This window comes from Cynoglossus semilaevis, chromosome 17, assembly GCF_000523025.1.
Source record: "Cynoglossus semilaevis isolate Cse_v1.0 chromosome 17, Cse_v1.0, whole genome shotgun sequence".
In the NCBI taxonomy this organism is placed as follows: Eukaryota; Metazoa; Chordata; class Actinopteri; order Pleuronectiformes; family Cynoglossidae; genus Cynoglossus; species Cynoglossus semilaevis.
Window position 1 is genome coordinate 12,218,903 of NC_024323.1, and position 27,761 is coordinate 12,246,663.

The 27,761-nt window shown below is 40.5% G+C and overlaps 5 protein-coding genes and 2 long non-coding RNA genes across 16 annotated transcripts in view; 2 read left to right on the plus strand and 5 right to left on the minus strand.

Annotated features, from left to right (window-relative positions):
- Window positions 1-247: 247 nt before the first annotated feature.
- shmt1 (serine hydroxymethyltransferase 1 (soluble)) lies at window positions 248-5,765 on the minus strand. The gene is made up of 12 exons (XM_008330268.2): window positions 5,663-5,765; window positions 4,218-4,343; window positions 3,796-3,941; window positions 3,590-3,705; window positions 3,339-3,499; window positions 3,139-3,220; window positions 2,232-2,444; window positions 2,002-2,115; window positions 1,776-1,898; window positions 1,562-1,678; window positions 1,254-1,364; window positions 248-1,172 (listed from the first exon to the last, which is right to left on the minus strand). The coding sequence occupies exons 2-12, from the start codon at window positions 4,308-4,310 to the stop codon at window positions 1,000-1,002; spliced, it is 1,449 nt and encodes a 482-aa protein (XP_008328490.1). The 5' UTR covers window positions 4,311-4,343; window positions 5,663-5,765; the 3' UTR covers window positions 248-999.
- Window positions 5,766-6,171: 406 nt separating this feature from the next.
- On the minus strand, window positions 6,172-9,195 carry pdap1b (pdgfa associated protein 1b). Of its 2 annotated transcripts, none has more exons than XM_008330266.3 (6): window positions 8,632-8,786; window positions 8,301-8,392; window positions 7,913-8,017; window positions 7,713-7,834; window positions 7,347-7,498; window positions 6,172-6,920 (listed from the first exon to the last, which is right to left on the minus strand). In XM_008330266.3, the coding sequence occupies exons 1-6, from the start codon at window positions 8,642-8,644 to the stop codon at window positions 6,865-6,867; spliced, it is 540 nt and encodes a 179-aa protein (XP_008328488.1). In that variant the 5' UTR covers window positions 8,645-8,786; the 3' UTR covers window positions 6,172-6,864. The 2 variants fall into 2 exon arrangements, with proteins under 2 accessions (XP_008328488.1, XP_024920101.1); XM_025064333.1 differs by lacking the exon at window positions 8,632-8,786 and adding an exon at window positions 9,063-9,195 and having other exon boundaries at window positions 6,243-6,922; window positions 7,348-7,498.
- Window positions 9,196-9,278: 83 nt separating this feature from the next.
- Window positions 9,279-10,997, plus strand: bud31 (BUD31 homolog). Its single transcript, XM_008330264.3, has 4 exons — window positions 9,279-9,525; window positions 9,827-9,949; window positions 10,151-10,317; window positions 10,417-10,997. Exons 1-4 carry the CDS (start codon window positions 9,432-9,434, stop codon window positions 10,465-10,467), a joined length of 435 nt encoding a protein of 144 aa, XP_008328486.1. The 5' UTR covers window positions 9,279-9,431; the 3' UTR covers window positions 10,468-10,997.
- A 339-nt stretch (window positions 10,998-11,336) lies between these two features.
- smcr8a (Smith-Magenis syndrome chromosome region, candidate 8a) lies at window positions 11,337-17,988 on the minus strand. The gene is made up of 4 exons (XM_025064301.1): window positions 17,693-17,988; window positions 16,815-17,573; window positions 14,664-16,418; window positions 11,337-13,839 (listed from the first exon to the last, which is right to left on the minus strand). The coding sequence occupies exons 2-4, from the start codon at window positions 17,414-17,416 to the stop codon at window positions 13,377-13,379; spliced, it is 2,820 nt and encodes a 939-aa protein (XP_024920069.1). The 5' UTR covers window positions 17,417-17,573; window positions 17,693-17,988; the 3' UTR covers window positions 11,337-13,376.
- Window positions 17,989-18,455: 467 nt separating this feature from the next.
- Window positions 18,456-26,849, plus strand: top3a (DNA topoisomerase III alpha). Of its 3 annotated transcripts, XM_025064298.1 has the most exons (21): window positions 18,458-19,012; window positions 19,594-19,653; window positions 19,747-19,820; window positions 19,910-19,985; window positions 20,139-20,247; window positions 20,356-20,499; window positions 20,638-20,808; window positions 20,900-21,000; window positions 21,629-21,703; window positions 21,827-21,909; window positions 22,575-22,785; window positions 22,888-23,073; window positions 23,407-23,536; window positions 23,623-23,736; window positions 23,817-23,982; window positions 24,074-24,220; window positions 24,517-24,639; window positions 25,686-25,916; window positions 25,974-26,408; window positions 26,441-26,454; window positions 26,545-26,849. In XM_025064298.1, exons 1-21 carry the CDS (start codon window positions 18,782-18,784, stop codon window positions 26,703-26,705), a joined length of 3,042 nt encoding a protein of 1,013 aa, XP_024920066.1. In that variant the 5' UTR covers window positions 18,458-18,781; the 3' UTR covers window positions 26,706-26,849. The 3 variants fall into 3 exon arrangements, with proteins under 3 accessions (XP_008328484.1, XP_024920066.1, XP_008328483.1); XM_008330261.3 differs by having other exon boundaries at window positions 18,459-19,012; window positions 25,686-26,408; XM_008330262.3 differs by lacking the exon at window positions 26,441-26,454 and having other exon boundaries at window positions 18,456-19,012; window positions 25,686-26,416.
- LOC103393333 (uncharacterized) lies at window positions 20,384-21,686 on the minus strand. Its single transcript, XR_523014.3, has 5 exons — window positions 21,619-21,686; window positions 21,075-21,164; window positions 20,895-20,990; window positions 20,603-20,794; window positions 20,384-20,520 (listed from the first exon to the last, which is right to left on the minus strand). It is a non-coding gene; the product is annotated as an uncharacterized LOC103393333 (long non-coding RNA).
- The window catches only part of LOC107989850 (uncharacterized), a 15,103-nt gene continuing 10,716 nt past the window's right edge, over window positions 23,375-27,761 (minus strand). For 5 of the 7 annotated variants that reach the window (XR_001761361.2, XR_003052392.1, XR_003052391.1 and 2 more), the window contains 7 exons: window positions 27,520-27,638; window positions 24,524-24,629; window positions 24,316-24,367; window positions 24,099-24,194; window positions 23,855-23,963; window positions 23,586-23,754; window positions 23,375-23,514 (listed from right to left, as the gene is read on the minus strand). This is a non-coding gene — a long non-coding RNA (uncharacterized LOC107989850). The remainder of the gene's footprint in view (window positions 23,515-23,585; window positions 23,755-23,854; window positions 23,964-24,098; window positions 24,195-24,315; window positions 24,368-24,523; window positions 24,630-27,519; window positions 27,639-27,761) is intronic. The other 2 variants (XR_001761362.2, XR_003052393.1) reach the window with 2 other exon arrangements.

Below are 27,761 nucleotides of genomic sequence, written 5' to 3' on the forward strand. Positions count from 1 at the left end.
TAAAAATACACTCATTTGCCTTAAAAGTCCCAAAAAGCCTTAAAATGCCAGATGATGTCCTAAAACATGCTGCCAAGTGAATATGTTGTGCTTAAAACTCCAAAAAAACATTTCTTACTATGCATATATGTGTATGTATATATATACACACATATATATACACATACATATATATACACACACATATACATATGTAGATAAACTGAACTTTGAAAAAGAAATTGAAAAATGCTCAACACAAGTAGCCTTTTAGATCTTAAGTTACTTTTATTTAAGTTTTTTGAAAGCTAAGAAATCTCTGGCTTAAAATATTTATTTTAACCAGACATCTTGAGTTGTTGTCAATAAAACAACAACAAAAGTATTTATCTTCAATAAAGTGATCAATTTACCTTAAATTGTATGTATAAATTGTATGGTAGGTCCCACTTACATTGTGTAGAAATACTGCATGCCTTCTGGTAAGATTATTTTATTACCTGTAAAGTAGTCAGTAACTTTCTTTGTGAAATTCTGGAAAATGGCAGCAATTAAAGTTCTGTGAATTGAAATTTTGGCAAACAACAAAATATTAAAGACATTTGCAGGCTGAAATGTTGTACAATTTTGTGAACCATGAACAAATATCAATATGTTCAGTGAATCATTTGTAACAGAATTTGTATTCATGTATTAATAATGTTGAGTACTATAAAAAAGCGAGGTCTGTGATAACAGAACATCAGAAAATCTGATTCAGGGTCATGTTTTGGTCTTCAATGTAACTTTGTAACTTTTTAGATTTTAAATGTGAAACAAAAGAAACAGGAATAAGAGACCAACAGCGCTAGACAGTGAAGTAACAGAAGAAAACCCAAAAGAGCAGAAAAAAGAAATCATCGATCAGATGTGAATTCATGTGCAGGTTTTCACAAGTGCTGACAGAACAGATATACACACACCCTGGTGTTTGAGATTCACCATCCAAGCGAATAACTTGAATCACAGAACTACTGCCCCCTACAGTTCAGGTAGGCCAGGCATTGGGAACTGACCAGCAAAAGTCTCCACCTCTGCCCTGATCTCAGCTGCTCTCTGCTGGAACTTCTCCTCCTGGGACAGAGCTTGGACAAACTCCTTCAGAGGAGCCTTGGGATCCAGGCTTCTTTGCACCTCCAAGGTCAACTCGATGCCTGCAAAAGAAGGAGAACAGCCAACTCAGCAAGACTGTGTTGCTCTTTTTGTTTTAGTTAAAAAAAAAGCTTTAGTTTTACCCCTGTGAATGAAGTCAGCTACTTTCCTGAAGTCATGTTGTACCAAACCTCTGGAGGTCAGAGCTGGGGAGCCAAACCTCAGACCACTGGGACGCAAAGCACTTTTGTCCCCTAAAAAAAAAAAAAAAACACTATGTGAGGACTGAACAACAAAGTTTGAATTAGGTAAACTTAAATGAAGAATAAATAACTTTTGATAACATGTACATAAAAATTCAATTTTGTATTTTTTAGCTGATTACAAAGAATATTTGTAAGTAGTCAACACTGCTGCTCCTCTCCATCTCAGACACATGTACACACTCTACCTGGACAGGTGTTCTTATTACAGGCGATGGCACAGGCTTCCAGAACCTTCTCAGCTCGTCCTCCATCGGTTCCCTTGCTGCGCAGGTCCAGCAGGATCAGGTGAGTGTCGGAGCCGCCTGCACAGTCACCAACAGGTGAGCAGTCATTAGATACGGACTAATTCGACTGTGTGTAAAGGTTTAATCAAGGCTACAACAACGATGAGTCTCTTACCGGTGACGATCTTGTAGCCGTGATCAATCAGAGCATTGGACAGAACTTTGCAGTTATCAAGAACCTGCATCTGATAGGCTTTGAATTCTGGAGTCATGGCTTGTTTGAGAGCAACAGCAACACCTGAACAGATGAGAGAACAAAAAGAAAAAAAAAACACTAACTATGACACAACGTCACAGCTGCAGACATGAAACTGAAGATGTAAAATAATGCAGATATTTACCAGCTATGGCATGGTTGTGAGGTCCTCCCTGCAGTCCAGGAAAGACTGCCTGATTGATCAGAGACTCCAGGTTGTACATGGTCTCCTTCCCCTTTGCATCAACGCTCCGGACGCCTGGTAAAAGGAAACAATCATGAGAAATATAAAATATAAAAAATATAAAACAACCACAAAAAAAAAAACAAAGAAAAAAGGTGATTTCACCTAAAAGAAAGAGGAACACTTTGTACCTTTCCTGTAGAAGATCATTCCAGCACGGCAGCCACGCAGTGTCTTGTGGGTTGTGGTGGAAACAATGTCACAGTGTTCAAAAGGTGAGGGTACGACACCGGCAGCCACCAGACCACTGATGTGAGCCATGTCCGCCAACAGGTACGCACCATTCTCCACAGCAATCTGCTTCATGCGAGCGTAGTCAAGGTTACGGGAGTAGCAGCTTGTTCCTTGAGAAGAAAAGAAAGGACAATATTAAATTTAGTGGGTTTTTAGATCGGTGCTGTCAGGCCTTGAAATAATCCTGTGGGAATAAATATTACATTTACATTCATGCATTTAGCGACTTATTTAGCGATTTATGCATTAAGTGACATGTAAAGCCGTTCACAGAGGAGGATTAACATCATCAAGCCTGTGATACCTGTGGGAATCAAACCCAGGACTCTCTGCTTCCAAGTGTGCTAACCGCTACACTATGAAACCACCATTACATCCAATCGTCTGTGGAGTTTTCTGATAAAGTCATTTTCTGAGGTCAGCAGTTTCAGGGCAACATAACAACAAAATAAAATCAAACTTTATAATTCTGCAATAAGGAAAAACTATGAGCGCTATAAACATTGACTTTATAACTTTTGCAGCTTTAATCCACAAGACAATGAACTATAAACTTTTTTACTATAATTTTATTGTAGGTGACATATCCCATGAAAATCAGCTCCAACCAGTTACAAAGTTTACCCCACCTTTTTTAACATCCTCATTCTTTCATGCTCTGCCATTTTCTTGTATCTGCTCTTAACACTCTACTTTTTGAGATCAGATCAGATCTGAAGATAATGCCAGTTACAGCATCATATTCACATTTAAACCGTTAAGACGGTCAAAATGAGAAGAATTTTTTTTTGTCATCAGACGTACCCGCAATGATGAGTTTAGGATGAAACAGTCGTGCATTTTCTTGCAGTCTGTCGTAGTCGATATAACCAGTCTCCGAATTCACCTAAAAATAAATTAAACCAAAAAAAAGTTCCATCAACCAAACAAAAGCATTTTAATCATATTTCTCACAAGGTAATTAACAAAAAGTCTGTTAGACGTAAACTAATTTTTTTTTTTACCTTGTACGGCATGGACTCAAAAAAGATAGACGTTGCTGAAATTTTCTTCTTCTCTGTCATGAAGCCATGTGTCAGGTGACCTCCATCAGGAAGGTCAAGTCCCATGATCCTACCATGGGGCTCAACGAGTGCCGTGTAGACAGCAAAGTTAGCGGGAGAACCTTGAAGTGAGCAGTCGACAACAGTGTGATGCGACGGGTTCTTCGTAGAACACTATTCTCTGGTAGTTTATTAAGGTTATGATACGGTACCTGAGTATGGCTGAACGTTTACACCCCATTTCTCTGGGTCCAGACCGTAGGCCTCCAGTGCTCTCTTCTGACAAAGTCTCTCCAGCTCATCCACATGCTCTGTTCCACCATAATACCTGAAGACAGACTTCTTAATGTGAATATTTTTTAAAAATTATTATTTCTTTTTAATACCTACTTGTGAAATATTAGATATTTTCCTGTACCTCTGTCCAGGATATCCCTCTGAATACTTGTTGTTCATACATGAACCCAGAGCCTCCAGAACAGCTCTGCTGGCAAAGTTCTCAGACGCAATCAGCTCCAGGCCATACGTCTGCCTGTGTTTCTCTTTTTTGATGATTGAGAAAACCTGAAATGCAGACGTGCACAGCATCACTGACGACATTTTCAACATCCCAATAGCCTTAAACACATGGACTACTTGGATTTGAACCAACCCACAAACACACACATATACGTGAAGTATATTTACTGAAAAGACTTAACAGACTGAAGAGGTGCCAACTGTGAACAACTGATGAGACTTAGTTTTTTTTTTTTAATTCAGGCAAAAACATCAGTATAATTTCAGGCTGAAGAAAATGTTTTTTTATCCCACATAACCTTTGACATTATCCACACTGACCTCAGAATCGTTGATGGCCAGAGGTTCAAGCATCATCTTGTTGTGAGACTCCCACGTTTCTTGACTGACGGTGGAACTGTTTGTCGAAGACATTTTTCCTGGACTCTGTCCACTGCAAATTAAGAACTGAAGAAGAAGCGAGAATGTCAATTTTTACTCCCAAGAGATAAGATAAGATAAGTACACAGTTTTAAAGAGCAATGAAATCAGACTTTGACACAGAATTTATGCAAGGGTAGGACAGACTGTAGGTCAACACACCAGAACATTAGTAGGTCAGCATGCATCCAACCCCACCAACACTTCAGAACAAACTACTATTCATTTAAACATATATATTAAAACATTTAAAAAAAGGAACAAATTATTTACAAAACTTGAAAAAAAGAAACCACAAAACCAGAATTATGATCACTTTGGGAACTACTCTGTGGACAGGGACACCACACACACCAAACATTTAACTTTTAAAACTAGGTCAAAACCCATGTTCATATTTGAGATGATCTTGCAGGAAGTATTGAGAAAATGTTCATAGTCATAAAGCAGAAGACTTGCAGTCTTACAAATCCTTACAGAATTTGAGATCCAGATCCATAAGAAAGGTGAAAAGCAGCAGAAAACCAAAATCTTTAGAAAAAAAACATCTAGTATGTAGACTTGTAGCATACGAAAGGTGAAAAGCAGCAGAAAACCAAAATCTTTAGAAAAAAAACATCTAGTATTAGACTTGTAGCATAAGACCTCAAGGGACTCGACTGAAATAAGTGCAAGATAATTTTGATTTTTCCATAAAATCACTTTTTTAAATAGTGTGTTCCCTAAAACAAAACTAGTATGATAAAAAGAGACATTAAAGTTAGTTTGTTTATATCATTAGCACACAAGACATTTAGAAAGAAAATACACATTAGCTCTCATATGATCATTAAAGACCATGGTCACATGACTGTAACAGTGGCGTGACATGGTCTCACCAGTTAAAATTTCACCACGGTGGCCTGTGTCCACATGTTTTCATGGATCAGTATCAGTCTCTTCTGACAGATCTGAGGTCAGCTCAGTCCAGGCCAAGCACATGACTCCAACTGTCCGGTTATATATTAAATAGACATGTAATCTGAGATACTGGTGGACTGCCCCACAAGTCTTCAATAACTTTGATATTGTTTAGCAGCTCTGTGAAATAAAACCACAATATGGGCGTTTTCGAACTACGAAATACACCACGATTAAAGAACCGTGAACATCGCTTGTCTGTTATTTAATGTCACGTCTGGTTGGCGTTGCATCATCGAGTAAAACAGTTACAAAAACAAATAAAGAAACCCAGTTAAAGACAAATATCGGGCAGTGACGTTAAAAGTTCAACTTTAGCGCCCATTTAAACTTTTAAAAGACATTAAAGCGTTTAATTTGGAGTTCAGAAAGCTGAAAACACTCACCACGGAAGAGGATCCTGCAACCAACACAGATTCATCTGAACTGAGACCAGTGAGCACGAGAATAAAGTCCGCCAAACTCTTGACCAATCACAGCGCACTTTGTTCTTCTTTAGTTTTATTCACGGTGTTAAATAGACGTGTCGGTGCACTACTGCCCCCTAGGTATCTGGAGTATAAACTAGCAAACTTAGCCAGTAGCAAAAACATTCCATACCTCTCCTTTCAATACGGAGAGCCGACTAAACTAGAACATGTGTTTCCTTTAGTATATGAAAAACACAATACTTTAGTAAGATTCAGTTTCAATGTAACATTAAAAGGGTGCTTACGTATTTTAACGTATCATAGATAACTGATTACGCCAATTTTTAAATTTGACTGAAATGTAACATATTCTACTTACAGTTTACCAAATCTACAACATTTTAGGTAGAGTAAACTTCACTTCTGTTGAAAGTCATACAGTGCAAAAATGCTGTAAATGTATATTAAATGTACTAAAATTTTTAATAGGTAAGGATTTATTTGAACATAAAACAATGTAAACATTTAAATTTGAGAGAAATTACATCCAGCTATGTGTTTTTTCCTATTACTTTTATTTCAAAATAAACATCTCTAATACTGACTCATGTTCATGTCAATGATTCCAACATGGAGTCTCGCTCCCTGAAGTTAGGAAAGCCAGCTCCAGGGGTAAGACCAACCCATTAGATTGTTTCTCACAAGGAAACAAAGCAAATAAAGAATTAAACACATTCATTTACTGTACTTCTTTCCCCACATTGATCTGAAATATTTCACAAGTCATTTATATACAATGGGAGCTCCTCCAAAGAAAAAGTGGCATAGTTGAGTTAGCAATGTTGACATTGTACAGTGACAAGTTTAAACATTGTTAGTATCATGTATGAGCTTATATATTAGAAGAGCTTCATTCCAAGTGTAAGCAGAGACTGGTGTAAGCTTAAGTGCTGCTGTACTTCCCGGAGAAAACACAGAGGCCACTTTTTAATCTCCAAACACACACACACACACACACACTCACCACAATCCAAAGGCGTCCACCTGACCATTTTCCAGATGGTCATTTGGTTATAGTTATATCTTTAACATATTCTTCATTGCTCTTCTTTTAAAAAATAGTCATTCACTACACCAGTCCATAAACATGTGTTAATGCATCTGCTGTATAATCTGCATCATTTTAGTGACATGGACTTTACTCCTCGAGCTGCTGCTGCTGCTGCTTCTTTTGCTGTGGATAGAAAATAAAGAAACTCAAAATTAGTTCAAAATAAACTTTTGAGTCTTCCTATTTCTCACAACATGTACTTTTACAATTATACTCCGCTGATTCTTTTGGACTCAACGTCAGTACAAGATAATCCTATATTCTTTATCATTAGACAAAAATAGGGCTAGTGTGTCCCTTGAATAATTAATAATAATTAATTTTACAGCAAGGTTAAAAATTCCCTTCTTAAATATTAGTTATAAGTCTGGAGAAAAGAATCTATACGAATTTAATTTGGTCAAAATTGTAAACCTGAGTTTAATAAAAGGAGAGACGTTTTACTTTTGTTGCGTAGTGTAACTTCAGGGTGATTGCTGATGATTAGTGATTCTGATTAACAAGTTACATTGACATCAACACCTTGTCAAAGGTATTGCTTTATCTTACCTTTTTTCTCCTCCTCTTTTTTTTTTGCTGCCTCCTCTCTTTGTTTTCTAATAATGGAAAGGCGAGCAAGGTCAGCTTTGGCCTGGTCCGTCTTCCCTGCCATATGCAACTTCATGTAGTTCTCCTTTGCTTTCTGTTTTTCAAGTTCTTCTCTGTTAAAGGGAGGATGAAATGAATATATCTTTGTATAAAAAAAGTAATAACAGTCTTTATGAAGCTATTATTTAGCTATTTTATGGTTACTTCTGCAGCCTTTGTGTTGTAGCGATTGGTGCAATGTTGTTTTGATAATTCCATTAGGTACATTTTAACATTTAGACAGTTGGATAGAAAGGTCAGTGATTGAAAAATTCAAATGACACAAACCTTTCTCTCCTTGATAATTGCTTTGGCTCATCCAACTCAATCTGTGACACTTTCTTAGACTTTTGCACCGCTCTGTTTGGATTTTCAATTTCTATCAAGCCTTCCACACCTGGTCTCCTCCTCTGAAAATTGTAATGTAGTGGTTAAAAATCCTGTAACTCACAAAGGTTTGTAGGATTTCAATGACATTGTATCATTACCATGGGATTTTCATCATCACTGTCGTCGCATCCAGAGTCTGCCAACTTCTCAGCACCATCGTTCTGAACAGCACCTTCTTCTTCATTGTCTGGGTTCTGCTCTTGCTTTAATAGACACAACAAAAGGTTCAAGTCCAAAGAGAAAACAGAAAAAGCAAGCTTCTTAATGCAATGAAATTCTTTCTTTGCTGTCCACTGATGCCGGTTTTATTTAAAAAAAAGTTGAACAAGAATAAAGGAATGCAATAGGTAAAAAATAAAATAAAATACAATATATACAATAAGAGAAGTAAAAGGTTAAAGGGTGGGTAAAGTAAATAAATTGGGGTTTTTTTGTTTGTTTGTTTTTTGGTGTTAACTGAGATAACTAATTTTTTCCCACACTTACCCTTCTCTTTTCCTTCTCAGCCTTCATCTGAGCATCTATCTCCTCTGGGCTGGTGTATGTCCGCATGCGACCCTTGTGGCCACCCTTCTTACCTGCAGATAGGTCATGATCAGAAAAAAATATATAACAATTAAATGACGACATTTAAACACTTTAAAAACAAAGGATATGCGATGTTATCGATGATTTATTAGCAAACCCAAGTGTCTGAACAATGTTATGTACTAAGTCTACTAGATAACACGGCGACTGACAGCAGGCTTATACAGTAAATGTTCAGTATAAAAACTTATTTTAGCGGACAGGGACGGATTATAAAGCTCTCTCTTACCTCCCCTTGGCATCCTTGTAAATGAAGCTTTTGTTATAACCTAATTAACATGTGAAAACTGGCAAAAAACATAAATATTGGAGCGACAGTAGAAACTGACAGCTGGCTTCCCTGGCTGTAGCGACGTGTGGTGCTGTCCAAAACTTTGCCTGCCTGAAAACCTTTAAAATATTTGTCGTTCGTACGCGCGTGTTCACATCTCCCTGCTGTACCCACATAAGAATGCCTTTTTCATATTAATACATGTTTAATTAACACGATGCCGTTTTAAAATAAAAAATGAACAAAAAACGCTATTTACTTTCAGGCAAATAGCTGAATCACAAAGTGATGCAACATACCGAGAATGGCAGCGTAAACATCCGATCTAGTTTCATTTCACTGGACACACTCTTACCCACGTAAATTTAAAAAAAAACTAAAGTTGTTACCTTGCAGGAAGAAAGCAAGTCAAACTTAGATGAAACAGGCAGCATGTGTTGACTTTTCGTGTTTATTTTATGTTGTTAACTGTTAATTTGTCTCAAAGTATAAAAAACAAATATCTTAAAATGGTTATTCTAAGATGTCTGCAGGGCAGAGTTTAACGTTTATTCTTAGATTAACACATTTTCTGTACGTTCTCCAAGTTATTTAAAGAACTAACTTTTAAACGACGTTTCGCTGTGTGACGCCGTACGCGCGCCTATAGTGTATAATGGACACGCTCCCCAGTGACGTAATACTATAGCGACAAAGACTTGATTCGCGCAGTCGAAACAAAACAGGGCCTTTTACTCTTTATAAAGAATTTTGTCGAGATGCCTAAAGTTAAAAGAAGTCGGAAGCCTCCTCCTGATGGCTGGGAGCTCATTGAACCCACGTTGGATGAATTGGATCAGAAAATGAGAGAAGGTAAGCCGGAAGAAATGTCGACAGAGGTTAGCTTTCGGGCTAAAACAACAGCGAGTATTTATTGAAAGAGCTACGTTTGGTGTGGTACTGTGCTTCTTCCTAATTATGCAGAGTTTTCTAGAAACCGCTGGGACATGTTTTTGGGTCGTTCGGTACATTTTAATGACTTAATACGTCACTTATATCCACTGTTACAAACAATGTTGGTTTAAAGGCTGTAGCAGCGTCGCCTGTCATCCAAATCATTAGACACAAATACGTAGCTCGCAGATCTACTAAACTTGCATGTGTTTTTTTCCAGCTGAAACAGAGCCACACGAAGGAAAGCGTAAAGTGGAGTCTCTTTGGCCTATATTCAGACTGCACCATCAGCGGAGTCGATACATCTTTGACCTCTTCTACAAAAGAAAAGCCATTAGTAGAGGTTTGGTTACTTTCCTATGTACTTATGCACACATACGCAATATCAATAATGTGGTGTCAGTGGGATTTAAGGAACGCATGCAACAGTTCCAGTTGGGAACTGTTTCAGTTTTTGTTAGTTTACCTATATTAAGATATTGTGATGCTTTGTGGTATTTAAACCAGTATCTTTCCTTCTCTGCTTGTGTGTGGCTTATGACAGAGCTGTATGAGTACTGTATAAAGGAAGGCTATGCAGACAAGAACCTGATCGCCAAGTGGAAGAAACAGGGATACGAGAACTTGTGCTGCTTGCGCTGTATCCAAACAAGAGATACCAACTTTGGAACCAACTGCATTTGCAGAGTCCCCAAAAGCAAACTGGAAGTTGTAAGTTTGGCATTACATTGTTATTAAGACATGTTAAATAGCCTTGTCTTCACTGGATTAAAAAAAAAATAATAATAATTTTATTCACTTTCTCTACAGGGACGGATCATTGAATGCACCCACTGTGGATGCAGGGGCTGTTCAGGCTGAGTTCAGTTTTGGACATCTGTCTATTTTGTGTTCGACATCTGGTCTCATCCTGCCTCTTGTAAGCCTGGAGCTGCATTTTTACTTTGCCCACATTAAAATAATTACTCACATCCTCAGAACCATCATCAGTTTTACTGTGTATGGGTTAGAATTCAGTGCTTGTTTGCTCCTTTTGTGGAGCACTGTAGAATGAAATTACAGGGTCCATTTTGTCCAAGAATGTTTTCGTTCAAGTTTTTTTCCCATACCTTTCAACACTGTTCTTACAACCCACAACATTAAACTCTGTGGATCATTCCAACAAGTCATACCCACTGTCATTGCAAATAACTTTTCATTTAATTTTAAGAAGGTTGTAAGGCAAACACTTTGTCTTAATGTCATTGTTTTAAACATTTTTCTTCATTGTTATTATAGGCTAATTTTAAATAAGACAATTTTGATTTATCTTGTTTCATGTTTTTGCAAAACTACATAATTTGTTCAGATTTAAAGTCAAACAGTTTTCTAATAAAGTGTATAAAACACCATTGTTGCTGATCAACTCTTCACTTTTTCAAACTTGCATACTTAAGCCACATCTACACAGTAAATCAACAAGCCTGTATGGAAACTGCTGGTGAACGTCTCTCAACAGCGCACACTACACAACATCTGCAGCATGTTTCCCAGACTCACAGCAGCCAAATTGCTTCTATCTGTCTATAAACGGTTAATTTGCTTCTACTTTCTCTTCACACCAACACTTATCCTTCTGCTGCAGCAGCAGGTCCATTAGATGTGTTCACAGTCATAGCATTCATTATTCATGACACCTCTAATGTTTGCACATACGTCAGTGTTGAAGAAAGTCACACAGACAGGAGACGCATGAGCATCTGATGTTTAATGGTTATCTGTTTCCTTCAGCGTCCCACAGTGAGATTCAGCAACAATCAACACAATCAACTGCCTCATGTGTTAACCACTTATGGAAACAAATATAAAAATCAAGTTACATAATTTAATTTTGAGGTTAGGTTTATCTTAACAGTACATTACAGCATCAAGACATTTACAACGTGCTTTATTTTTAAAAAAAGAATGGCAAAAGCACAACAACACGGGCAAGGTAAAGACTGCCCATCATGATGATGCAAAAATGAGATCTGATATGGCAACGTGCACACTGAAACATATGTTAAGCACTCGGTGATATGGCTTCTTCAGGTTACATTCACCTTTTTGCGACTACATGTGCAATAGCTTTAAATGTAACAGAAATTGTGTTATGTTGGCATTAAAAAATAAAAAAATTCAAATAATACATAAGGTGGAATGTTAAAATAGTGAAGTGACAGTTAGTCAAAAGTATATGCCTTCATGTTTTGTTCATAGCAAGATAGTGCTAGCAAAATAATCAGCAATGATCCTACAATGATTGATCTCTCACATTAAAAATCCAACCATGCAGACACGGCACAGTTACTGACCTAAACACACATTTGGAGCGTTGTCCCTGATGCCACAGAATTAGGAACAGCAAAAACAACTATCACAGACACTTCTGTTGTAAATTCAATAGCTGCATACAGGTTGACCTACTTTTCCTTTATTCATCAGAAAAAATCTACGTTTTTCTCACAGACGATCATTTCCTAAAATTCCTTTGAGAAGCATTCTTCATAAAATAACTAATTTCATTAAAAGCACATTTTTAGCAAAGGCTCAGAAGGTTGATAAAATCTCAGAAGTCTGTGGCACATAAATTAATAAAATCTACAAACGACAACATCCTCATGTTTCCCATCAAACTATTCAGCACCACATTAGTTCTTTTAAATACAGCAAAATATCTTCGATACACCGATTCACTCCGGCACAAGACAATCATGCTGACACCACAACAATCACACAACTTTAAGACAACAGTGACATGAAATACACTTCTGTTAAGTAGCTTCAAAATGTACCTGATGATGTCAGTTAATCATGAAAATGTCTGCCAGCAGTGAATTTTCACACTTCATGGTGCTGCCAGCCGTACATGGGTGAGTATACTGTGGGATATACTGTATGTTACATTATTTCTCAGGACATGCAACATCAGGTGGGAGCCAACTGGGTCTAATTCACAGCCAACACACTTCTACATGCATCACAACATAAAAGAAACCTCTGGTGACGTTTCCTCCATGCCTTCAAGTCACTTCTGGTTCATACAAATTCCAACAACATGGGTGTCTTTTCTTATCAACCCATAATTCAACAACTACTGAGGAATATGTGTAAAACCTAGAGGTGTGGTTTCAGAAAACAAAAATGGCCTCTAAAGGTAAAATGGACGCAGGAAGAGAATCATGTCACAAACCAGCTGTAACAAGGCTCCATGTTGCTAAAGAAATGATGGATTAAACCGCGGTCAGGACGCGTTACAAACATTTCAAAAGTCATGGTGACAAGGATTTGAGACTATATTCAAGCAGACAAAATGATTGGTAGTTGGTGGGCATTGGCACAAAGCTCCTGTCAGCTTGGCTTGGCTCAGACCAGCACCAACACACACGCACGCACGCGCACGCACACACACACACACACACACACACACACTGCCACCTCAAATAGGTCAGTGCAAGTAACAAAGAAGAGGAAAAAAACACACACACAAATAGCCAGAAGTTCATCTGCTCATATTTTTGAATGTCAACTTGACCTGAACCAAAATAAACCAGTGCTCTAATTCTCAGTTCACACCCTCTCTCCAGCAGGTGGAAGAAAGAGTAAGAGCAATAAAAAGACACTAATGAAAAATATAAGAATATTCAGTGCAGATTTAAAAAACAAAACTAGAAGTACTTCAGACCTTAATATGATTGATCCACTCAAACCCAAGGGTAAAAGATAAGTTCTGCTCAAATATCAGAATAAGATCAGATTTTATATAAAACGCTGGTGGTGTAGTTAAAACTAAAACAAGGTGCTGCTGCTGCACTGCCCCCTGTGGAAGGCTGTAGGTACTGCTGAGTGATGAGCTGGCTGAGGTAGAGCAGTATCTGACTGTCCTCCTCACTCAGACCCAGCTGCTCCTGCAAAAAGCAACGCCGTCGGCCCTCCACGACTTCGGGCCCCTCGGCAGAGCTGAGCGGCAGGTGGAAATGATGTGTAAAAGTAAAAAGGAAGGCCTTGGCAGCCAGGCGACAGAAAGTGCTCTGTAGATGAAGGAAGTAGGTGGAGCCGCGGCGGATGTAGGTGCGGTGATCAGCTATGTTGGCGAGCAGCTGGCCACGATATGGAGGGCAGCGCAAGGTCTTTTGGTCAGCGTCGAGAATGGAGATGTACCGACTATAGCGAGACAGCGAATAAAGCATACTAGAACCAGCAGGGGACGCCACTCTGTGTAAGGCAAAAAGACAGGTTAAATTAGTTAAGATTAAGAAAACAGCAACAGTAAACATCAAAATAATGATGGAGAAGGATCATATATCATACATATATACATGAATGCAGTAGAAAATCATAAAGCTGTCAGTGGACTACAGAAGTTGTTTATGTGAGTCATCAAGGACTGAGTCAGAGCAGATGAGTAACCGCAGTGAGGAGTAGTAATTCAATGACATCTTTTTTATTCATATGCACTGATACTGCCTGAAACACAAGATCTTAGTAAATCATTGTCGACGACATTGTTGGTTTGCATTTTCTTACCGTGAGCGTTTAATTTGAGTTTGGTCTAAAGTGGGCTGCAGGCATGGAACAGTCACCAGTTCTAAGCAATAATGTGGTTTGGAAAGTGACAGCTCCTGCAGAATGAGCTTCTTCTATGACTCATCAGAGACAATGATATTTTGAGAAGTGGACTCATCTGACCACAGAATGTTTCCATTGTCTTTGGGTTCATCTCACATGAGCTCATGCACAAAGAATTTCACAGTTTTATGTACAAATTGAAAAATAGTTCTGTTTTTGCATTGCACTGAATTTTGCGTCATCAGTGTAGTTCTGTAAACAAACCGAACGTTTAATATTTTGTAAGTCATCAACAAGTTTAAATAGTAATATCACTGACAGCATAATCAAGTCTTCAGAAACAAAATGCACAAATAAATAATCAGTTAATAAAATATAACAGAATCATTCTCATTTTTTAAACACTTAAAAACACCTCTCCAACCCATTAATTGATAACCAATCATCTAACAACACAGATCATGACTCACCGTTGCAATCCGATGAGTTTCCACTGCTGCAGGTCAGTGAGGGCGAACGGGAAGGACAGCCAGGCTTGAACCCTCTTTCCATACTTTCCAGGACAAGGAACAAAGAGAGCCAGAGCAGCAACTAAACGGCGAACCCGCCCCTCATCTGCGCCCAGAACAACCAGGGTTCTGCCGCTCAAAATGCACCATAGCGCAGGTATGGCAAAGGGGTACTGTCGCACAAACCTCAGAGCTCCTTGTCCAGCCTTCTTTCTGTGATGGAGGGTTACGACCCCCCCATAACCAAGAGGTGAAGCTGCACGGTCAGATCCTGTAGAAGCACTCATGGTGCAGTCTGACCCGTCGTCTAGTGAGGCACGAGAAACTGTATCTCCCAGGTGTCCAGTGGACAGCTCCTGTCTGGCTGCAGGGCTCTCTGAGCACACAGAGCCCACAAAGTAATCGTCCTGGAGAGGAAGAAGTGAGTGGGGCTCCTGGTTGACCACTGAGGCCTGAGAGGTCTGACTGCAGGAGTTTGGCCTCAAATGAGAGTTTGGTTCTGGTGGCGATGCCTCATAAAGGAAACCCTCTTGAGCCATGCAGCATGATGTGTCAATTGGTACCAACAAGTCAGACTCTCTTTCATACTCCTTGCTGCTGACCTTCTCACCGTCATCGTCCTTGCCGACGTCCAGCTCAGACACCACCTCCAGCAGAGACACAGGTGTCTGGTCTCCCTCATCCTCCCCCGCAGTGGTTTCCATATCCTCACTGCTGCTCTCCCTCTCTAGGTCAGTGTTATGGTCAGCGTCTGGGGTCAGGTCAGAGTCAGGATCAGGAGGCTCAGACCTCACACTAGCGACACTTGGCTGTTTCTCTAGCAGACATTTCCCACTCTTATCACTGCTGAAGCTTCCTTTGGTCTCCTCTGAGCTCTCCTGGGTCTCCAGAGTCTGTTCTGAAGCAGAGGAGTCCATAAGACTCTCTTCAAACCCAAGCTCACTCTCTCGTGTATGGCTGGTCTCAGAAGCTGGGTCTAAAGGATCTGCAGGATCTAGGCAATCCAGCTCCAGGGGTAATGGTTCTAGTACGATGGGTGGTGGATTAACGAGTCTATAGTCTTCAGCAGCATGGTTCACAGCACAAAATGGTCTTAGAACTCCTTTCTCATCATCAGCGTCATCACCGAGGTCCTCCTCAAACAGGAAGTTGGTAACTCTCTGTCTTCTACGTAGGGCTTTGTCCAGACGGCGTGTGTGAAGGTAACACAGATCCCCCCGGAAACTCCTCTCGGTCTCCTTCAGGAGCTCCATGGTGGCCTCGTAGAAAGTCTCATCACACAACTCCTGGAGGGTCTTGAGGCGCTTGTCAAAACACTTGGCGGACTTAGCTTTGATCAGCTGGGGTATATAAGACGGCTTGCGTTTAATGCCATCACCTTCATCCTCCTCCACTTGTTCTTCATCACCCGTGTGAACCTCTCCATCCACCTGTTTCCTGTCTTTGTCAGTGTGACTTGACGGTTTGTTGTCCAACAGCTGCTCACACTCATTCAAGGCCTCAGTCACACACCTCTGACAGGTAACAGCATGAGGGTCTCTTCGTGGGCGGCCATGATATGAACTAATCTGTCTCAGCAGGTCTCTGTGTTCGAAGATGCTTTTCACCACATTGGCGAGCTCGTTGGCTTTTTCTACAGCATGAGTTGAGTACATGGACTGAGGCCCCGCCTCCCTGTGCAGGCCTTCTTCTCTCTGCAACACGGAGTGAGTATACCTGGGAAAAAGACCACAATATAATGCTACATAAGAGTCACAGAAAATTGGGGCAGGAGTTCACACGGCAGTCATTATGAAGAGTAATAACAATGGTAATTAGTGTGTGCAGTAAATAATTAATACATTTTCTCACTTAACTTAGTTAAATAAATAATGTAAATTTGGAAATGAGAAAAAAGCATGCTCTCTGCGCTAAGTTAGTTTTATGTTTTTTTATGACGCAAAGAAGTGAATTAAATCTTCACAAACTCAGAGGCAAGTTTTTTCTACTGGTTAAACCGGTTTGGCTGTTTGTTTTTTTCAACAGAATTACGTTTACAGCGCCAGTCAAAAAAGAAGATTTGATTTGAACACTAAATTAGTTTGTTAACATATGAAAGTTTGCAGGTCTTACTCCAGGTCCTGAAGTTTCCTCTGAAGTTCTTTGGCAAAAGCTCTTCTGTTCCCAGCCTTCAGACACTCTGACGCCTGTGAGAAGCGGAGGGACAGCTCCTGAAACTGCAGCATGATTTTCCTCTCATCTGCTGAAATATAGGCCATACAGAACGGGCGAACGAAGCCTCTTGCCTCCAGATCGTAAAGTGTTAAGTGATGAACGTAAGCAAAAGCTCCCTCCTTGGAGTCACCCAGTACCACCCTGGAGTCCTCCACAAAGCTGAGTCGTGGGTAACCACTTCCCGGGGGATGCCCAACAAAGGAGGCCTGGTAGTCCACGGACATGAGGCGCAGGGAGAAGTAGTTGAGATCGAAAGTGCCGCACACTTTGGGGTCATCTGGGATGGTGAGGAGCGGTTGAGGGCCCACCTGCTCTGAGAACTCAGAGATGAGGATGAAGTCTTTGCTGAATTTGGCATAGGAAGTTTTGGCCCAGGGGTTGGAGTCAGCCAGAGGATTGAGGGGTATGGAGAACTCCTCTGGTAGACTCCAGGGCTCTGGACTTGTTTGTCCAAACTCATCCTCTTTGGTGAAAGCCACCACGTCAGGCGATCCAATCATAGTGGTGTGGTCGAGAAAGGCATGAGAAACAGGACACACAGTGTTGCGCCGCTTACAGTCAAAAACAAGCTGTCAAGTGCAGCTACATTCAGTACTCGCACAAAGCTTTCACATTGTCCACACAGCAGTTTAGTTCGTGAGATGAATACATTTTGTTCTAAAAGCACAGAAATAAAAATGGTCCATTTAAAAAATTCTTGACATAAAGAAGAGCTCCAGTGTAATCGAGACTGCAAGCAAATATGTCAATGTCTCTCTGTTAACAAAAGCAATTACCTAGCGCCAATCACGGGCTCGGGGCAGGCATAAAACCTTCCTTGCTGTGCACAGGCAAACACGAACAGCAGCATCAGTGAAACGATTTTCTTCCGCACAATTTTGTGCTTCTATGCGTCGACTCCATCACGTCCAGATTAAACATTTTAAATGCGCCGAGGGGTACCCAAAACCCGTGTGCACTAAGGCACTACATGTAATTTTCACATCCCGACACAGACGCCATGTTTACCCAGCTGGTGACAGTCAGGTCATGTGATCCTACCTCCCCAATATGAGGAGTTCTTCCTTAAACTAAAAGTCCACTTTTTGTTTCCGTCGTTATTTTTGTGATTGTGTCAAACAATGCGAAGCGGTTAAACAAAAATAATAATAACAATAATAATAATAATAATAATACAATTTTATGTGCATAATGAATATCTGACTACGCCACGACCTAATATTCAATTCTATTTAAAAGATATTTTCTTAAATATTATTTTATTTTAACAGCTAACGTTAAAAGATATTTTCTTAAATATTATTTATTAACAGCTTATTAACAGCTAACAATTTTCTGAAACAGCATTATAGATAAAAACGAACCATACAATGAGTAAAAAAAGTCGCATTCCGGTCTAAGCAGTTTTGTTTTAATTGTTACTATGCATTCAATCAATATTAATTTCGTAATATACAATTTCGAAGCAGATACATTTCCATGTGCTCACTAACGACAAAAAAAAAATGCAAGAAATTGTTTTTATTAGTGCATTAGTGTTTGTTATTTTGGTTGCCGTATTACAGCACTTTACGACACTTTGCGACCTTGAATACGATAGTGTTTGACAAGTGGGCGCGCTTGTAAACAGTCGTAGTTATTATCCTAAAGGTTATCGGTGTTTTTATTTTGTGGTTTATTGTAAAGTAACTCTGTCGGAAGTTTTATCCAGAATGCAGCAACGAAGTTCGTTAATATTTTTTTGCTTTTTACAATAGTTTCAAGCAGCCGAACCGTTGGTTTAGACTGGTTCCCTCAGCTAACATGCTAACAGCAGCAGCAGGGCAGACCAAAAGTCCAGATGATTTATACGGGAGTATTTCGGCATGGTCATAGTGCAATTTTTTAGAAGGTCCTTGCTTCGAACTGGAAAACTATTTGTCGGAGTCCAGCGAATGCTTCTTTGTTCAGTGGAGAACACCGGGTGTCTGAACCTACAACAGCAGACTGACATGATCCGTAACCGCGCACAGATCAGACGTGTTCTCTGCGTAGCGGAGAAAAATGATGCTGCCAAAAACATCGCCGAAATAATGTCCAGTGGTAGAGCAAGGAGGGTAAGTCTGTATGTTTCTGCAGTAACAAAATCATTTACTATTTCTGGCGATTTCGGCAAGTTTCTGTAGACCTTTCAGTTCACAATGTGTTCAGCTAAAGAGACACTTGGTCTCCTTGTGATTTAAACACTTAACGGCAGCCCATCAGAATATGTACAAACGAATAAGCAAAAGTAAAAGAATATGAAAAATAATCCTATTTAATAACAATCGCTTTAAACATTATTGAGCTAGTCAATGCACTTGTCAGAAACAGACACACAAAAACACCCCTTGTTACTATGTTCTTTATATTTTTGCGTCAATGCACTTGTCAGAAACAGACACAAAAAACCCTTGTTACTATGTTCTTTATATATTTAAAAACAAAGCAAAATTGATTTCACTGTTTTTCTTTTTTCTCTGGTAACAAGCAATGAATAGATTTAATTATTAATAATAAATTAAACCAAAGTGTTTAATGGATGATAAATGCTGATAATGTAAAAAAAATAAATAAACACTGTTGAAGTATATGACACATCCATCCTTTTTTAAGTTACTCTTAATCATCCTCCTGATTATGTTGATTTCTGTTTTAGAGGGAAGGAAAGTCCAAATTTAACAAAATCTACGAGTATGAATACCATCTCTTTGGTCAGGTATGTGAAACCAGACTCATTTTATTAAGGATGCAATCGTGAATCTAAATATTTGTTAATGATAGTTGTTCTATCTACGCCTTTCTTTTCTAGGAGGTCTCAGTATCTATGACATCTGTGTCAGGTCACTTACTGTGTCAGGATTTTAAATTAGTCTATCGGAAATGGTAATGTTGACTGCCTTTATTTTCTCTATTCATACAGTTACTGTTACAGCTAATCATTATTTATTTATTTATTATTATTATTATGACAGGAATAGTTGTAATCCTGAGATCCTATTTGATGCTGAAGTGGAGAAGTACTGTCCAGACAACATGAAACAAATCAAGGTACAATTATTAAACTTTTTTATATGTTTGTAGATTGACTTTTTATACTGTACTTTTTAAATTATAAACTTTTGAGAATCTTAATGTTTCATTTCACTCTATCAAATTCTCTTTTTGTGCCCCATCTTCCCCCCATCTCTGTCATCTCTGTAGCTGACACTGGAGAAGGAGGTGCGTCAGTGTCAGGCTTTAATTATCTGGACTGATTGTGACAGAGAAGGAGAAAACATTGGCTTTGAAATCATCAATGTCTGCAAAGCAGGTACTATTGGAGTATTTTTAAACTTGTAAATTTACTGTGTGGGAGTTTTTCTTTTAATTTGTCAACATCTACCTCCTGTTTGTAACGCTGTGTCTGCATTCCTTTTAGTGAAGCCCAATCTGCACGTTTTCCGTGCCAAGTTTTCTGAAATAACCCAAACTTCTATACGAAGAGCCTGTGAAAATCTAACAGAGCCGGACATAAACGTCAGTGATGCTGTCGATGTGCGGCAGGAGCTGGACTTACGCATAGGTGAGGTAGCACCGAACAAACCTGAGCAAAATGAAGAGCACGTGTTTGACAGATCTGTGTTTTCAGTGTAAAGTTTAAACAGTTTAAGTTGAATGTTACTTACAGATCTCAACCTTTCTTCTGTATCATCTTCCTCAGGTGCGTCGTTCACTCGATTTCAGACACTGCGTCTGTGCAAGATCTTTCCAGAGGCTCTGGCCAATCAGCTGATCTCATACGGCAGCTGTCAGTTTCCTACTCTGGGGTTTGTGGTTGAGCGTTTCAAAGCCATCCAGGCTTTCATTCCTGAGACTTTCTACAAGATTAAAGGTAGAAATGTGAAGATGATCAATGCACAGACATTTCCATCGTTCAGATAAAGATTTTCAAATTTTGAGGAGTTTTTTTTTTCTCACGTTAGTGCTGCATGACTTTCAAGAGGAAAAAGTAGAGTTCAACTGGAAAAGAAACCGTCTCTTCAACCACACAGCATGCCTCGTGCTGTACCAGATCTGTATGGAGGTGCGTGATCCTTTCTATTAAAGTAATAATTGTTTTTTCATACAACATACATTCTCAGAGGCTGTAGAACTCACGTTTCAACTTTTTAGCCTGGATGATACCAGCAAAATGGCCTGCAACTGTGATGGTGCGGGGGTGCACCAGCAGCCATGTTGATGTGGAGGCTTACATGAGAAAAGAATCAGTAAAAGTTCAAATGGCCAGAAAAATATCGGAGTAAAACTTTTGGACAAACTTCTGCAGTTGCATAACTACCACTAAATGTATTCAAAGTGAAATAACAGAGTCAAAGCAACACATGTGTGGGCTTGAGAGTTGACAGCACTGCTGCATTTGTACTGATCTCAAATATTCAGATATTGAATGTCATTCAAAATCACTTATTGTTCATGTTGCAGCCCCTCCATTTGGATGTAACTGTCTGTGTCTTGTTAGTTTGTGTAGATTTGTGTTGTGTGATTGAAGATGATCTGCAGGTGTGTTACGCCTCCTCTTTCTGCAGAATACCGCAGTACATTTAAATTCAAATGTGTTTTCAACTTGCCTGACTAATATGGGCTAAAAGCCACATACAAAAAGCTACACACAAGAAGAAGAATAAAAAAAAAATCATTTTACTCATTCCCAGGATCCCATGGCAACAGTCACCTCAGTAACCAGCAAACCTAAGAGCAAGTGGAGACCGCTGCCTTTGGACACTGTGGTAAGAACGTAAAGTCAGACCATGCACATGCATTAAATATTTTGTAGTTCATCAACCTCATGTCCCACGTACCTGATAGCTCCCTATGTTTAGTCCAGTCTTCTACATCCGTCTGTCCAACAGGAACTGGAGAAACTGGCTTCTCGGAAGCTGAGAATAACTGCAAAGGAGACAATGAAAGTTGCAGAAAAACTCTACACACAGGGGTGAGTTTTAACAAGCTGTATTCAAATACAAACACACGTATGTATGTATATATATTTTTAATGAAAAATTAAATTGGACAAAACTTTGCCTGCAAATCAGCAGTAACATTTAACGTTTTAAACATTTTAATGTCTAATAACAAATCATCAATTTTTACATTTTTATTCATATTAAAATTCCATTCATTCAATTCATGCCCTGCTGTTCAAACTGTACTGTCCATCCATCCATCCATTTTCATCCGCTTATCCGTTACCGGGTCGCGGGGGCAGCAGTCGCCACCCAAATCACATTGCACCGTACCAAACCTTCCTGCGGGTGGTGAGTCCACTGGAAGGTACCAACCGCCCTAACCGGGATTCGAACTTGCCCAGGAGGTGAACCCTGGGGTTCCACACCAATGACAGAGACATTGCCTCTGGGCCAAAGCACCACCAAACTGTACTGTCCATAGTGTAAATAAATCTCTGTCCAAATGGTCAATATTGTCCTGCGCCAGCCATATGTTGAGCCACCTGTTGATGACAGTTAAGCATTCAAACATATTTCTTTCACTTATCACTTTGCCTCCAAGTGGTTTTATACATGAGCACCATGTAGCCGTTCAGATGTTAAGTTTGTTATGACCCCCACCCGCCCCCCTCTCTCTCTCCTGCTTTTCCAGCCTCATCAGCTACCCTCGCACAGAGACAAACATTTTTCCTGCAAACCTGCCTTTGAGCCCTCTGGTGGAGCAGCAGACTCAGAGTCCAGTCTGGGGAACATTTGCCCAACGGGTACTAGAACAGCCCGGGGGTCCGAACCCACGCCAGGGCAAAAAATCTGATCAAGCCCATCCTCCCATTCACCCCATTAAGTACAGCAGCAACCTGCAGGTAGAGTGATCAGGGCTCAACTTCGTTCACTAAGGTCTGTTAAAACATCAATCTAAAAAAATGGACTACATTTCAGAAGTTTCCTCTCCTTCCTGTGTTCAGGGCAACGAAGGACGCCTATACGAATTCATTGTCCGTCACTTCCTCGCCTGCGTATCCCAGGATGCCTTGGGGCAGGAGACGATGGTTGACATAGACATAGCCCAGGAAAAGTTCTCCACCGCAGGACTCATGATCATAGCAAGGAACTATCTGGATGTTTACCCCTATGACAGATGGAGTGCCAAGGTGTGTGTGTGTGTGTGTGCAGTTGTGCATTTCACAGTGAAGCAGAATCTTTACTGTGAAAGATTTGGAGAAACAGCTCTGCCTACACCACAGTGGTGCATAAAACAACAAAGTGGGAGGTGAAAAAAAATCAGATCATGTGAGAGAGTGTTTGACATCCTCTTTGGAGGAAAAGGCATTAAACAGTAGGTGTCTGGCATCTGTAAACACTGTAGTCTCAGTCATTATTAAGTCATTAATACTTACTGAACAGTGTGCAGGAAATTAAAATATTTAAAAAATATTAATAATGCTGTTGAAACAGAACATCTCAACATCTCCTCCATGCTGTAGGTCATTCCTGTGTATGAACAAGGATTTCAGTTCCAGCCGACGTCCATAGAAATGTTAGACGGTCAAACCAGTCCTCCAGAGCTGCTCACTGAAGCTGACCTCATAGCACTGATGGAGAAACACGGCATTGGTAAAACACACACACATAGAAACAGATCATGAACTGTTTTCACTTTTACCTGACATTACAGGATGAATCTTTCGTGTGTATTTCAGGCACAGATGCGACTCATGCCGAGCACATTGAGACCATAAAGAGTCGCATGTATGTGGGTTTGACACGGGACCAGAGGTTTCTCCCAGGGGAGCTGGGCATGGGGCTGGTGGAGGGTACGTTACCCAAAAACACTGACAGACGAACACGTCATTCAAACATGAGAATCTGAGTGAAATAGTTTTGGTTTGTTTAGGTTACAACTCCATGGGCTATGAAATGTCCAAACCTGACCTTCGTGCTGAACTGGAGGGCGATCTGAAGCTGGTGTCAGAAGGCAGGAAGGACAAACAGAGCGTGCTCCTGCACCACATCCGAAAGTACAAAACCGTCTTCATCGAGTCTGTCAGGAAAGCAAAGAAGTCAGTGGAAAACATCTGTGTGACACGATCTGATCGCAGCACGAAGGCAGTGGTAACGTTTTCACTACTGAGAACTTTATCTGTTGTTAAGGTTGGATGAAGCTCTGTCCTCGTACCTGGGTGAAGCACAGGAAGTCACTGAACAACAGTATGAGGTGATGGAGATCCCACTGCCGGTCAGGAAGTGTCCCCAATGTGGAGAAGACATGGTGCTGAAGACGAGGAGGGACGGAAACGGGTGAGAGAAGACGGGTCACTGATGTAGATGAATTAGGACGTTTTTAAAGAATCAAACTGCGACAGGTTTGTTCATAAGTTTGGTCCTGGTTCTACCGTCCGTGACTGGTCCGTGACCTGCACCAAGATCTGGCTTTTATGTCAGGGTCTGGTTAGACGTAACAAGATAAATCAAGTCTCAGAGACAGTTGGTCATTTGTCGTGTTATAGATGGCAGCAGCAGACTACAGTGACTTTCTGTTTTTGTTTTTTTTTCTCTGACTCCCCCCTCTTCATTGTTCTCTCCCCCCCCCACAGTAAGTACCTGTCCTGTGTGGGTTTCCCAGCCTGTAAAACTGCAGTTTGGTTCCCATCCACGGTCCAGGAGGTGAGCAGAGATGAAAGCGTCTGTCCCACCTGTCGGCCGCACCCTGTTCACATGTAAGTTAAAATATAGGGTTAACAGGTGAATTTATTTAACATGATGTCAAATTTGTGTCTATGATTACAGTAATAATTTTGAATATTTATTTTAAAGCAATTTAATGAAGAAAAAAACTTATTTAGAGCCCCTGTCTTTTGATCAAAACAATCATAGAAAAACACATCGCAAAAATCGAAAAAAAAAACATAGAAAAACACATCGCAAAAATTAGACATTCGCATCAACGGAGAAAACAGTCCATACGAGGTCCATATTTCTAGGTTTATGGGGTTCGTATCATATAGTGTGAATTCTAAAGTGGAGAATTCCACTCTGAAAATGAATATACTTGTTAATGACTTTAGAAGTTGATTAGTGACTAATTGTTTGGACTAATCAGTGCAGCCAGAACTTTTCCAAATTTATTTCCTGAGGACAAAGACTCTTTCATTTTAATTGGTAATTACTCTTCAATGTGTTAGAAATATTTGGAATTCCCTGCAGCCTCCCGTGCTGAGCCGAGGAGCCGACACGCTGTTTACTCTCAGCTTCTAACTCTCCACCACAGATGACGTGACTTCGTCAGCAACAGAAACTTGTCAAAAGTCCTGCTTACACCAGTAGGCGTTAACCCCACGAGCACGTGCCTCAGCTCAGTCCAAATATAGGCCGAGCTCGCCATAGCAGCATCCGTTACCATGGCTACCAAACTAGTGCAGAGCTCAAAGTTGAACTGCAGCATCAACTCTCCAACACAACTTCCCCTTTAACAATCACTGCACTGATAAACTGCTGCGTAATTTTAAATGGCTGCAACCTCTTTATCTGCTAATTAGTTTTGTATTTAATTGATATTTTTTTCCAACATATTAAACCAATAATCAGGGTTGTCAATTACATTTGAAAAGACATTTGTCACATGATCACTACGAATGAATCGTGATTAAAAACATGATTAATCGAGGCAAGTTGTCATTCTTAAATAAGATATTAAAAACATGATTAATCGAGGCAAGTAACAAATAACAAATAAATAACATTTAGCATTTCATACGTTCTTCAGGTTGAAATTCAAGTTCTGCAGAGGCAGCCTGCCTCCCATGATGCCTCTAGAATTCGTTGGCTGCATAGGTGGATGTGACGAGACTCTCGTAGAGGTGCTGGACCTCAGATACCTCAGAGCAAGTGCAAGCAGCAGAGGACGGAGACATGAGGGAGGTCGAGCAGGAGGGGGTGTAAGAGAGCCTCCTCGACAGGCTTTGTGGCCGGTCGTACCAGAGCCACCCAGACCCCCTCACCCCAACCCCAGACCATCCCTTCCTCATGTCTCCTCCTGGAACCCTGAGCGTGACTCGGCTCCAGAAGTAAGAAGCAGGAGCAGCGTGGACTCCAACAACGATGCCATTGTGTGTAACTGTGGTCAGGACGCTCTCCTGCTCACTGTGCGCAAAGACGGTCCCAACCAAGGACGTCAGTTCTACAAGTGTAATGCTGGCAGCTGCAACTTCTTTCTGTGGGCGGATGAACCAAATCAGTCGGGGCACCCTCAAAATCAGGGGCCTTTGAGGCCCTCTGTAGGCTTCAGGAACACTGAAGGACGGCGAGAGCAGCGAGGCGGAGACCAAGGACACGCGGGGCAGATCATGTGTAACTGCAGTGAGACGGTGGTGACACTCACTGTCCAGAAGGAGGGTCCAAACAAGGGCAGGATGTTCCACACGTGTGGGAAACCCAGAGACCAGCAGTGTGGCTTCTTCCAGTGGGCTGATGAGAACATGCCGCCACCACCACCAGGCAAGACACACACGGCTGTCACAGACCACCACCACCAGGCAAGACGCACACGGCTGTCACAGAAAAAAAGTTCAAGTTTAAACTGTGTAATTCTTCATGGTGCCTTGACTTCTGCTCTTTCGTGTCAGGTCGTTATGGTGACAATGTCCGCCGCAGCGGGAACAGTGGGAGCAGAGAGAGGAAGACGACACGAGGGGCGCCTAACGGACCTCCTGCCGCTAAGAAAGTTCGTACCTGTGGCATCTGTCGCATGCCCGGTCACACACGAGCTACCTGTCCACAACGGTGACCACTGCAACTACGTCGAGACCCAAACTGTGAAGCTGCTCTGGAGGGGGTGGGGTCTTAAACACATTTTAATGGAACAAATAAAGGAGAATGTACAGTTTAAGGTGACAAAGATTATTTTAAATAAATGTTCAAATGTTTTTAACATCAGGTGTGATGGAGTGTTTGTGTCCGTCTGATCAGTTGGGTTGTTTCCACACAGGTCGTGTTTTTCTTGGTGTTAAATTTCCTGCACCGACTTAGACAGAAGTAAGTGCTGGTTGCTCTGCAGCCAAGCAACACAGATAAACAAAGATCACTGTCATATCCGACCCAACAACACAAACAACATATGAAGATGCAAATGCGTGCTAACTCAACAAAAATATGTACAAAACTGGAGTGAGGCAGGAGACACGGCAGCCCGGCCCAGTCTGCAGCACTGTTTCCTAAACACAATTAGAACAATGACAGACGTCATAAATGCTTTCAGTCAGACGTTGATCTTGTCCATGTGACTTACGTCGTTTTTTCAGTGACTCAATGCAAGAACTCAAACTACAAACGCAAACCTAAAGCCTGACTTCCTGTTAAGGTTAAAGTCAAACAAAACAAATGTTTTTCTTTGCGTTGTTTCTGCTGCTTCTTTAAGCTGTGTCTTAACCACATGTTCAGATATCTGAAAATTTGTCTTAGATTTCTGTAATAGTGGCAGCGTATGGACAGGAACAGGTGTTAAAATCATGATTACGTATTCAAACAAAACAGAATCGCTTTAAGTTTTTTCAACCCCTCCGCATAATCAGAACTGAGGACGCAGATGGATTCAAACACACCTGGTTGAGAGACAAAGACTTCAACCACTGATCCACAGCTGAGGTTTACGTCAAACGGTTGAGGACATATTTGGAACATTGCTCTGAAGGTCTTCTTCTCCGGTCTCTAATTATCACTGCTGCAGAAGAAGAAGAAGAAAAAAAAACAACTGGAGAGGATTATAAGTCATGAGTGTTTGTACCTGCAGTCACCTGAAAGTGCTTCACAGCTAGATAAAATATTGCTGAGCTGGCCTTGGATC

Bases quoted from the DNA above. Each gene is read 5' to 3' on its own strand.
- smcr8a (XM_025064301.1), bottom strand. From the start codon at position 17,416: ATGATTGGATCGCCTGACGTGGTGGCTTTCACCAAAGAGGATGAGTTT. The intron at 16,419-16,814 runs GTAAGACCTGCA...TCTTTTTCCCAG, and splicing joins AGGAAACTTCAGGACCTGGA to GTATACTCACTCCGTGTTGC. The intron at 13,840-14,663 runs GTGAGTCATGAT...TGCCTTACACAG, and splicing joins AAACTCATCGGATTGCAACG to AGTGGCGTCCCCTGCTGGTT.
- shmt1 (XM_008330268.2), bottom strand. From the start codon at position 4,310: ATGTCTTCGACAAACAGTTCCACCGTCAGTCAAGAAACGTGGGAGTCT. The intron at 1,899-2,001 runs GTAAATATCTGC...TCATCTGTTCAG, and splicing joins TCACAACCATGCCATAGCTG to GTGTTGCTGTTGCTCTCAAA. The intron at 1,173-1,253 runs GTAAAACTAAAG...CTTCTTTTGCAG, and splicing joins AGCTGACTTCATTCACAGGG to GCATCGAGTTGACCTTGGAG.
- bud31 (XM_008330264.3), top strand. From the start codon at position 9,432: ATGCCTAAAGTTAAAAGAAGTCGGAAGCCTCCTCCTGATGGCTGGGAG. The intron at 9,526-9,826 runs GTAAGCCGGAAG...GTTTTTTTCCAG, and splicing joins GGATCAGAAAATGAGAGAAG to CTGAAACAGAGCCACACGAA. The intron at 9,950-10,150 runs GTTTGGTTACTT...GGCTTATGACAG, and splicing joins AAGAAAAGCCATTAGTAGAG to AGCTGTATGAGTACTGTATA.
- top3a (XM_008330261.3), top strand. From the start codon at position 18,782: ATGGTCATAGTGCAATTTTTTAGAAGGTCCTTGCTTCGAACTGGAAAA. The intron at 23,537-23,622 runs GTAAAACACACA...TGTGTATTTCAG, and splicing joins GATGGAGAAACACGGCATTG to GCACAGATGCGACTCATGCC. The intron at 24,221-24,516 runs GTGAGAGAAGAC...CCCCCCCCACAG, and splicing joins ACGAGGAGGGACGGAAACGG to TAAGTACCTGTCCTGTGTGG.
- pdap1b (XM_008330266.3), bottom strand. The intron at 7,499-7,712 runs GTTTGTGTCATT...TCCCTTTAACAG, and splicing joins CAATTATCAAGGAGAGAAAG to AGAAGAACTTGAAAAACAGA. The intron at 6,921-7,346 runs GTAAGATAAAGC...TTCTATCCACAG, and splicing joins AAAAGAGGAGGAGAAAAAAG to CAAAAGAAGCAGCAGCAGCA.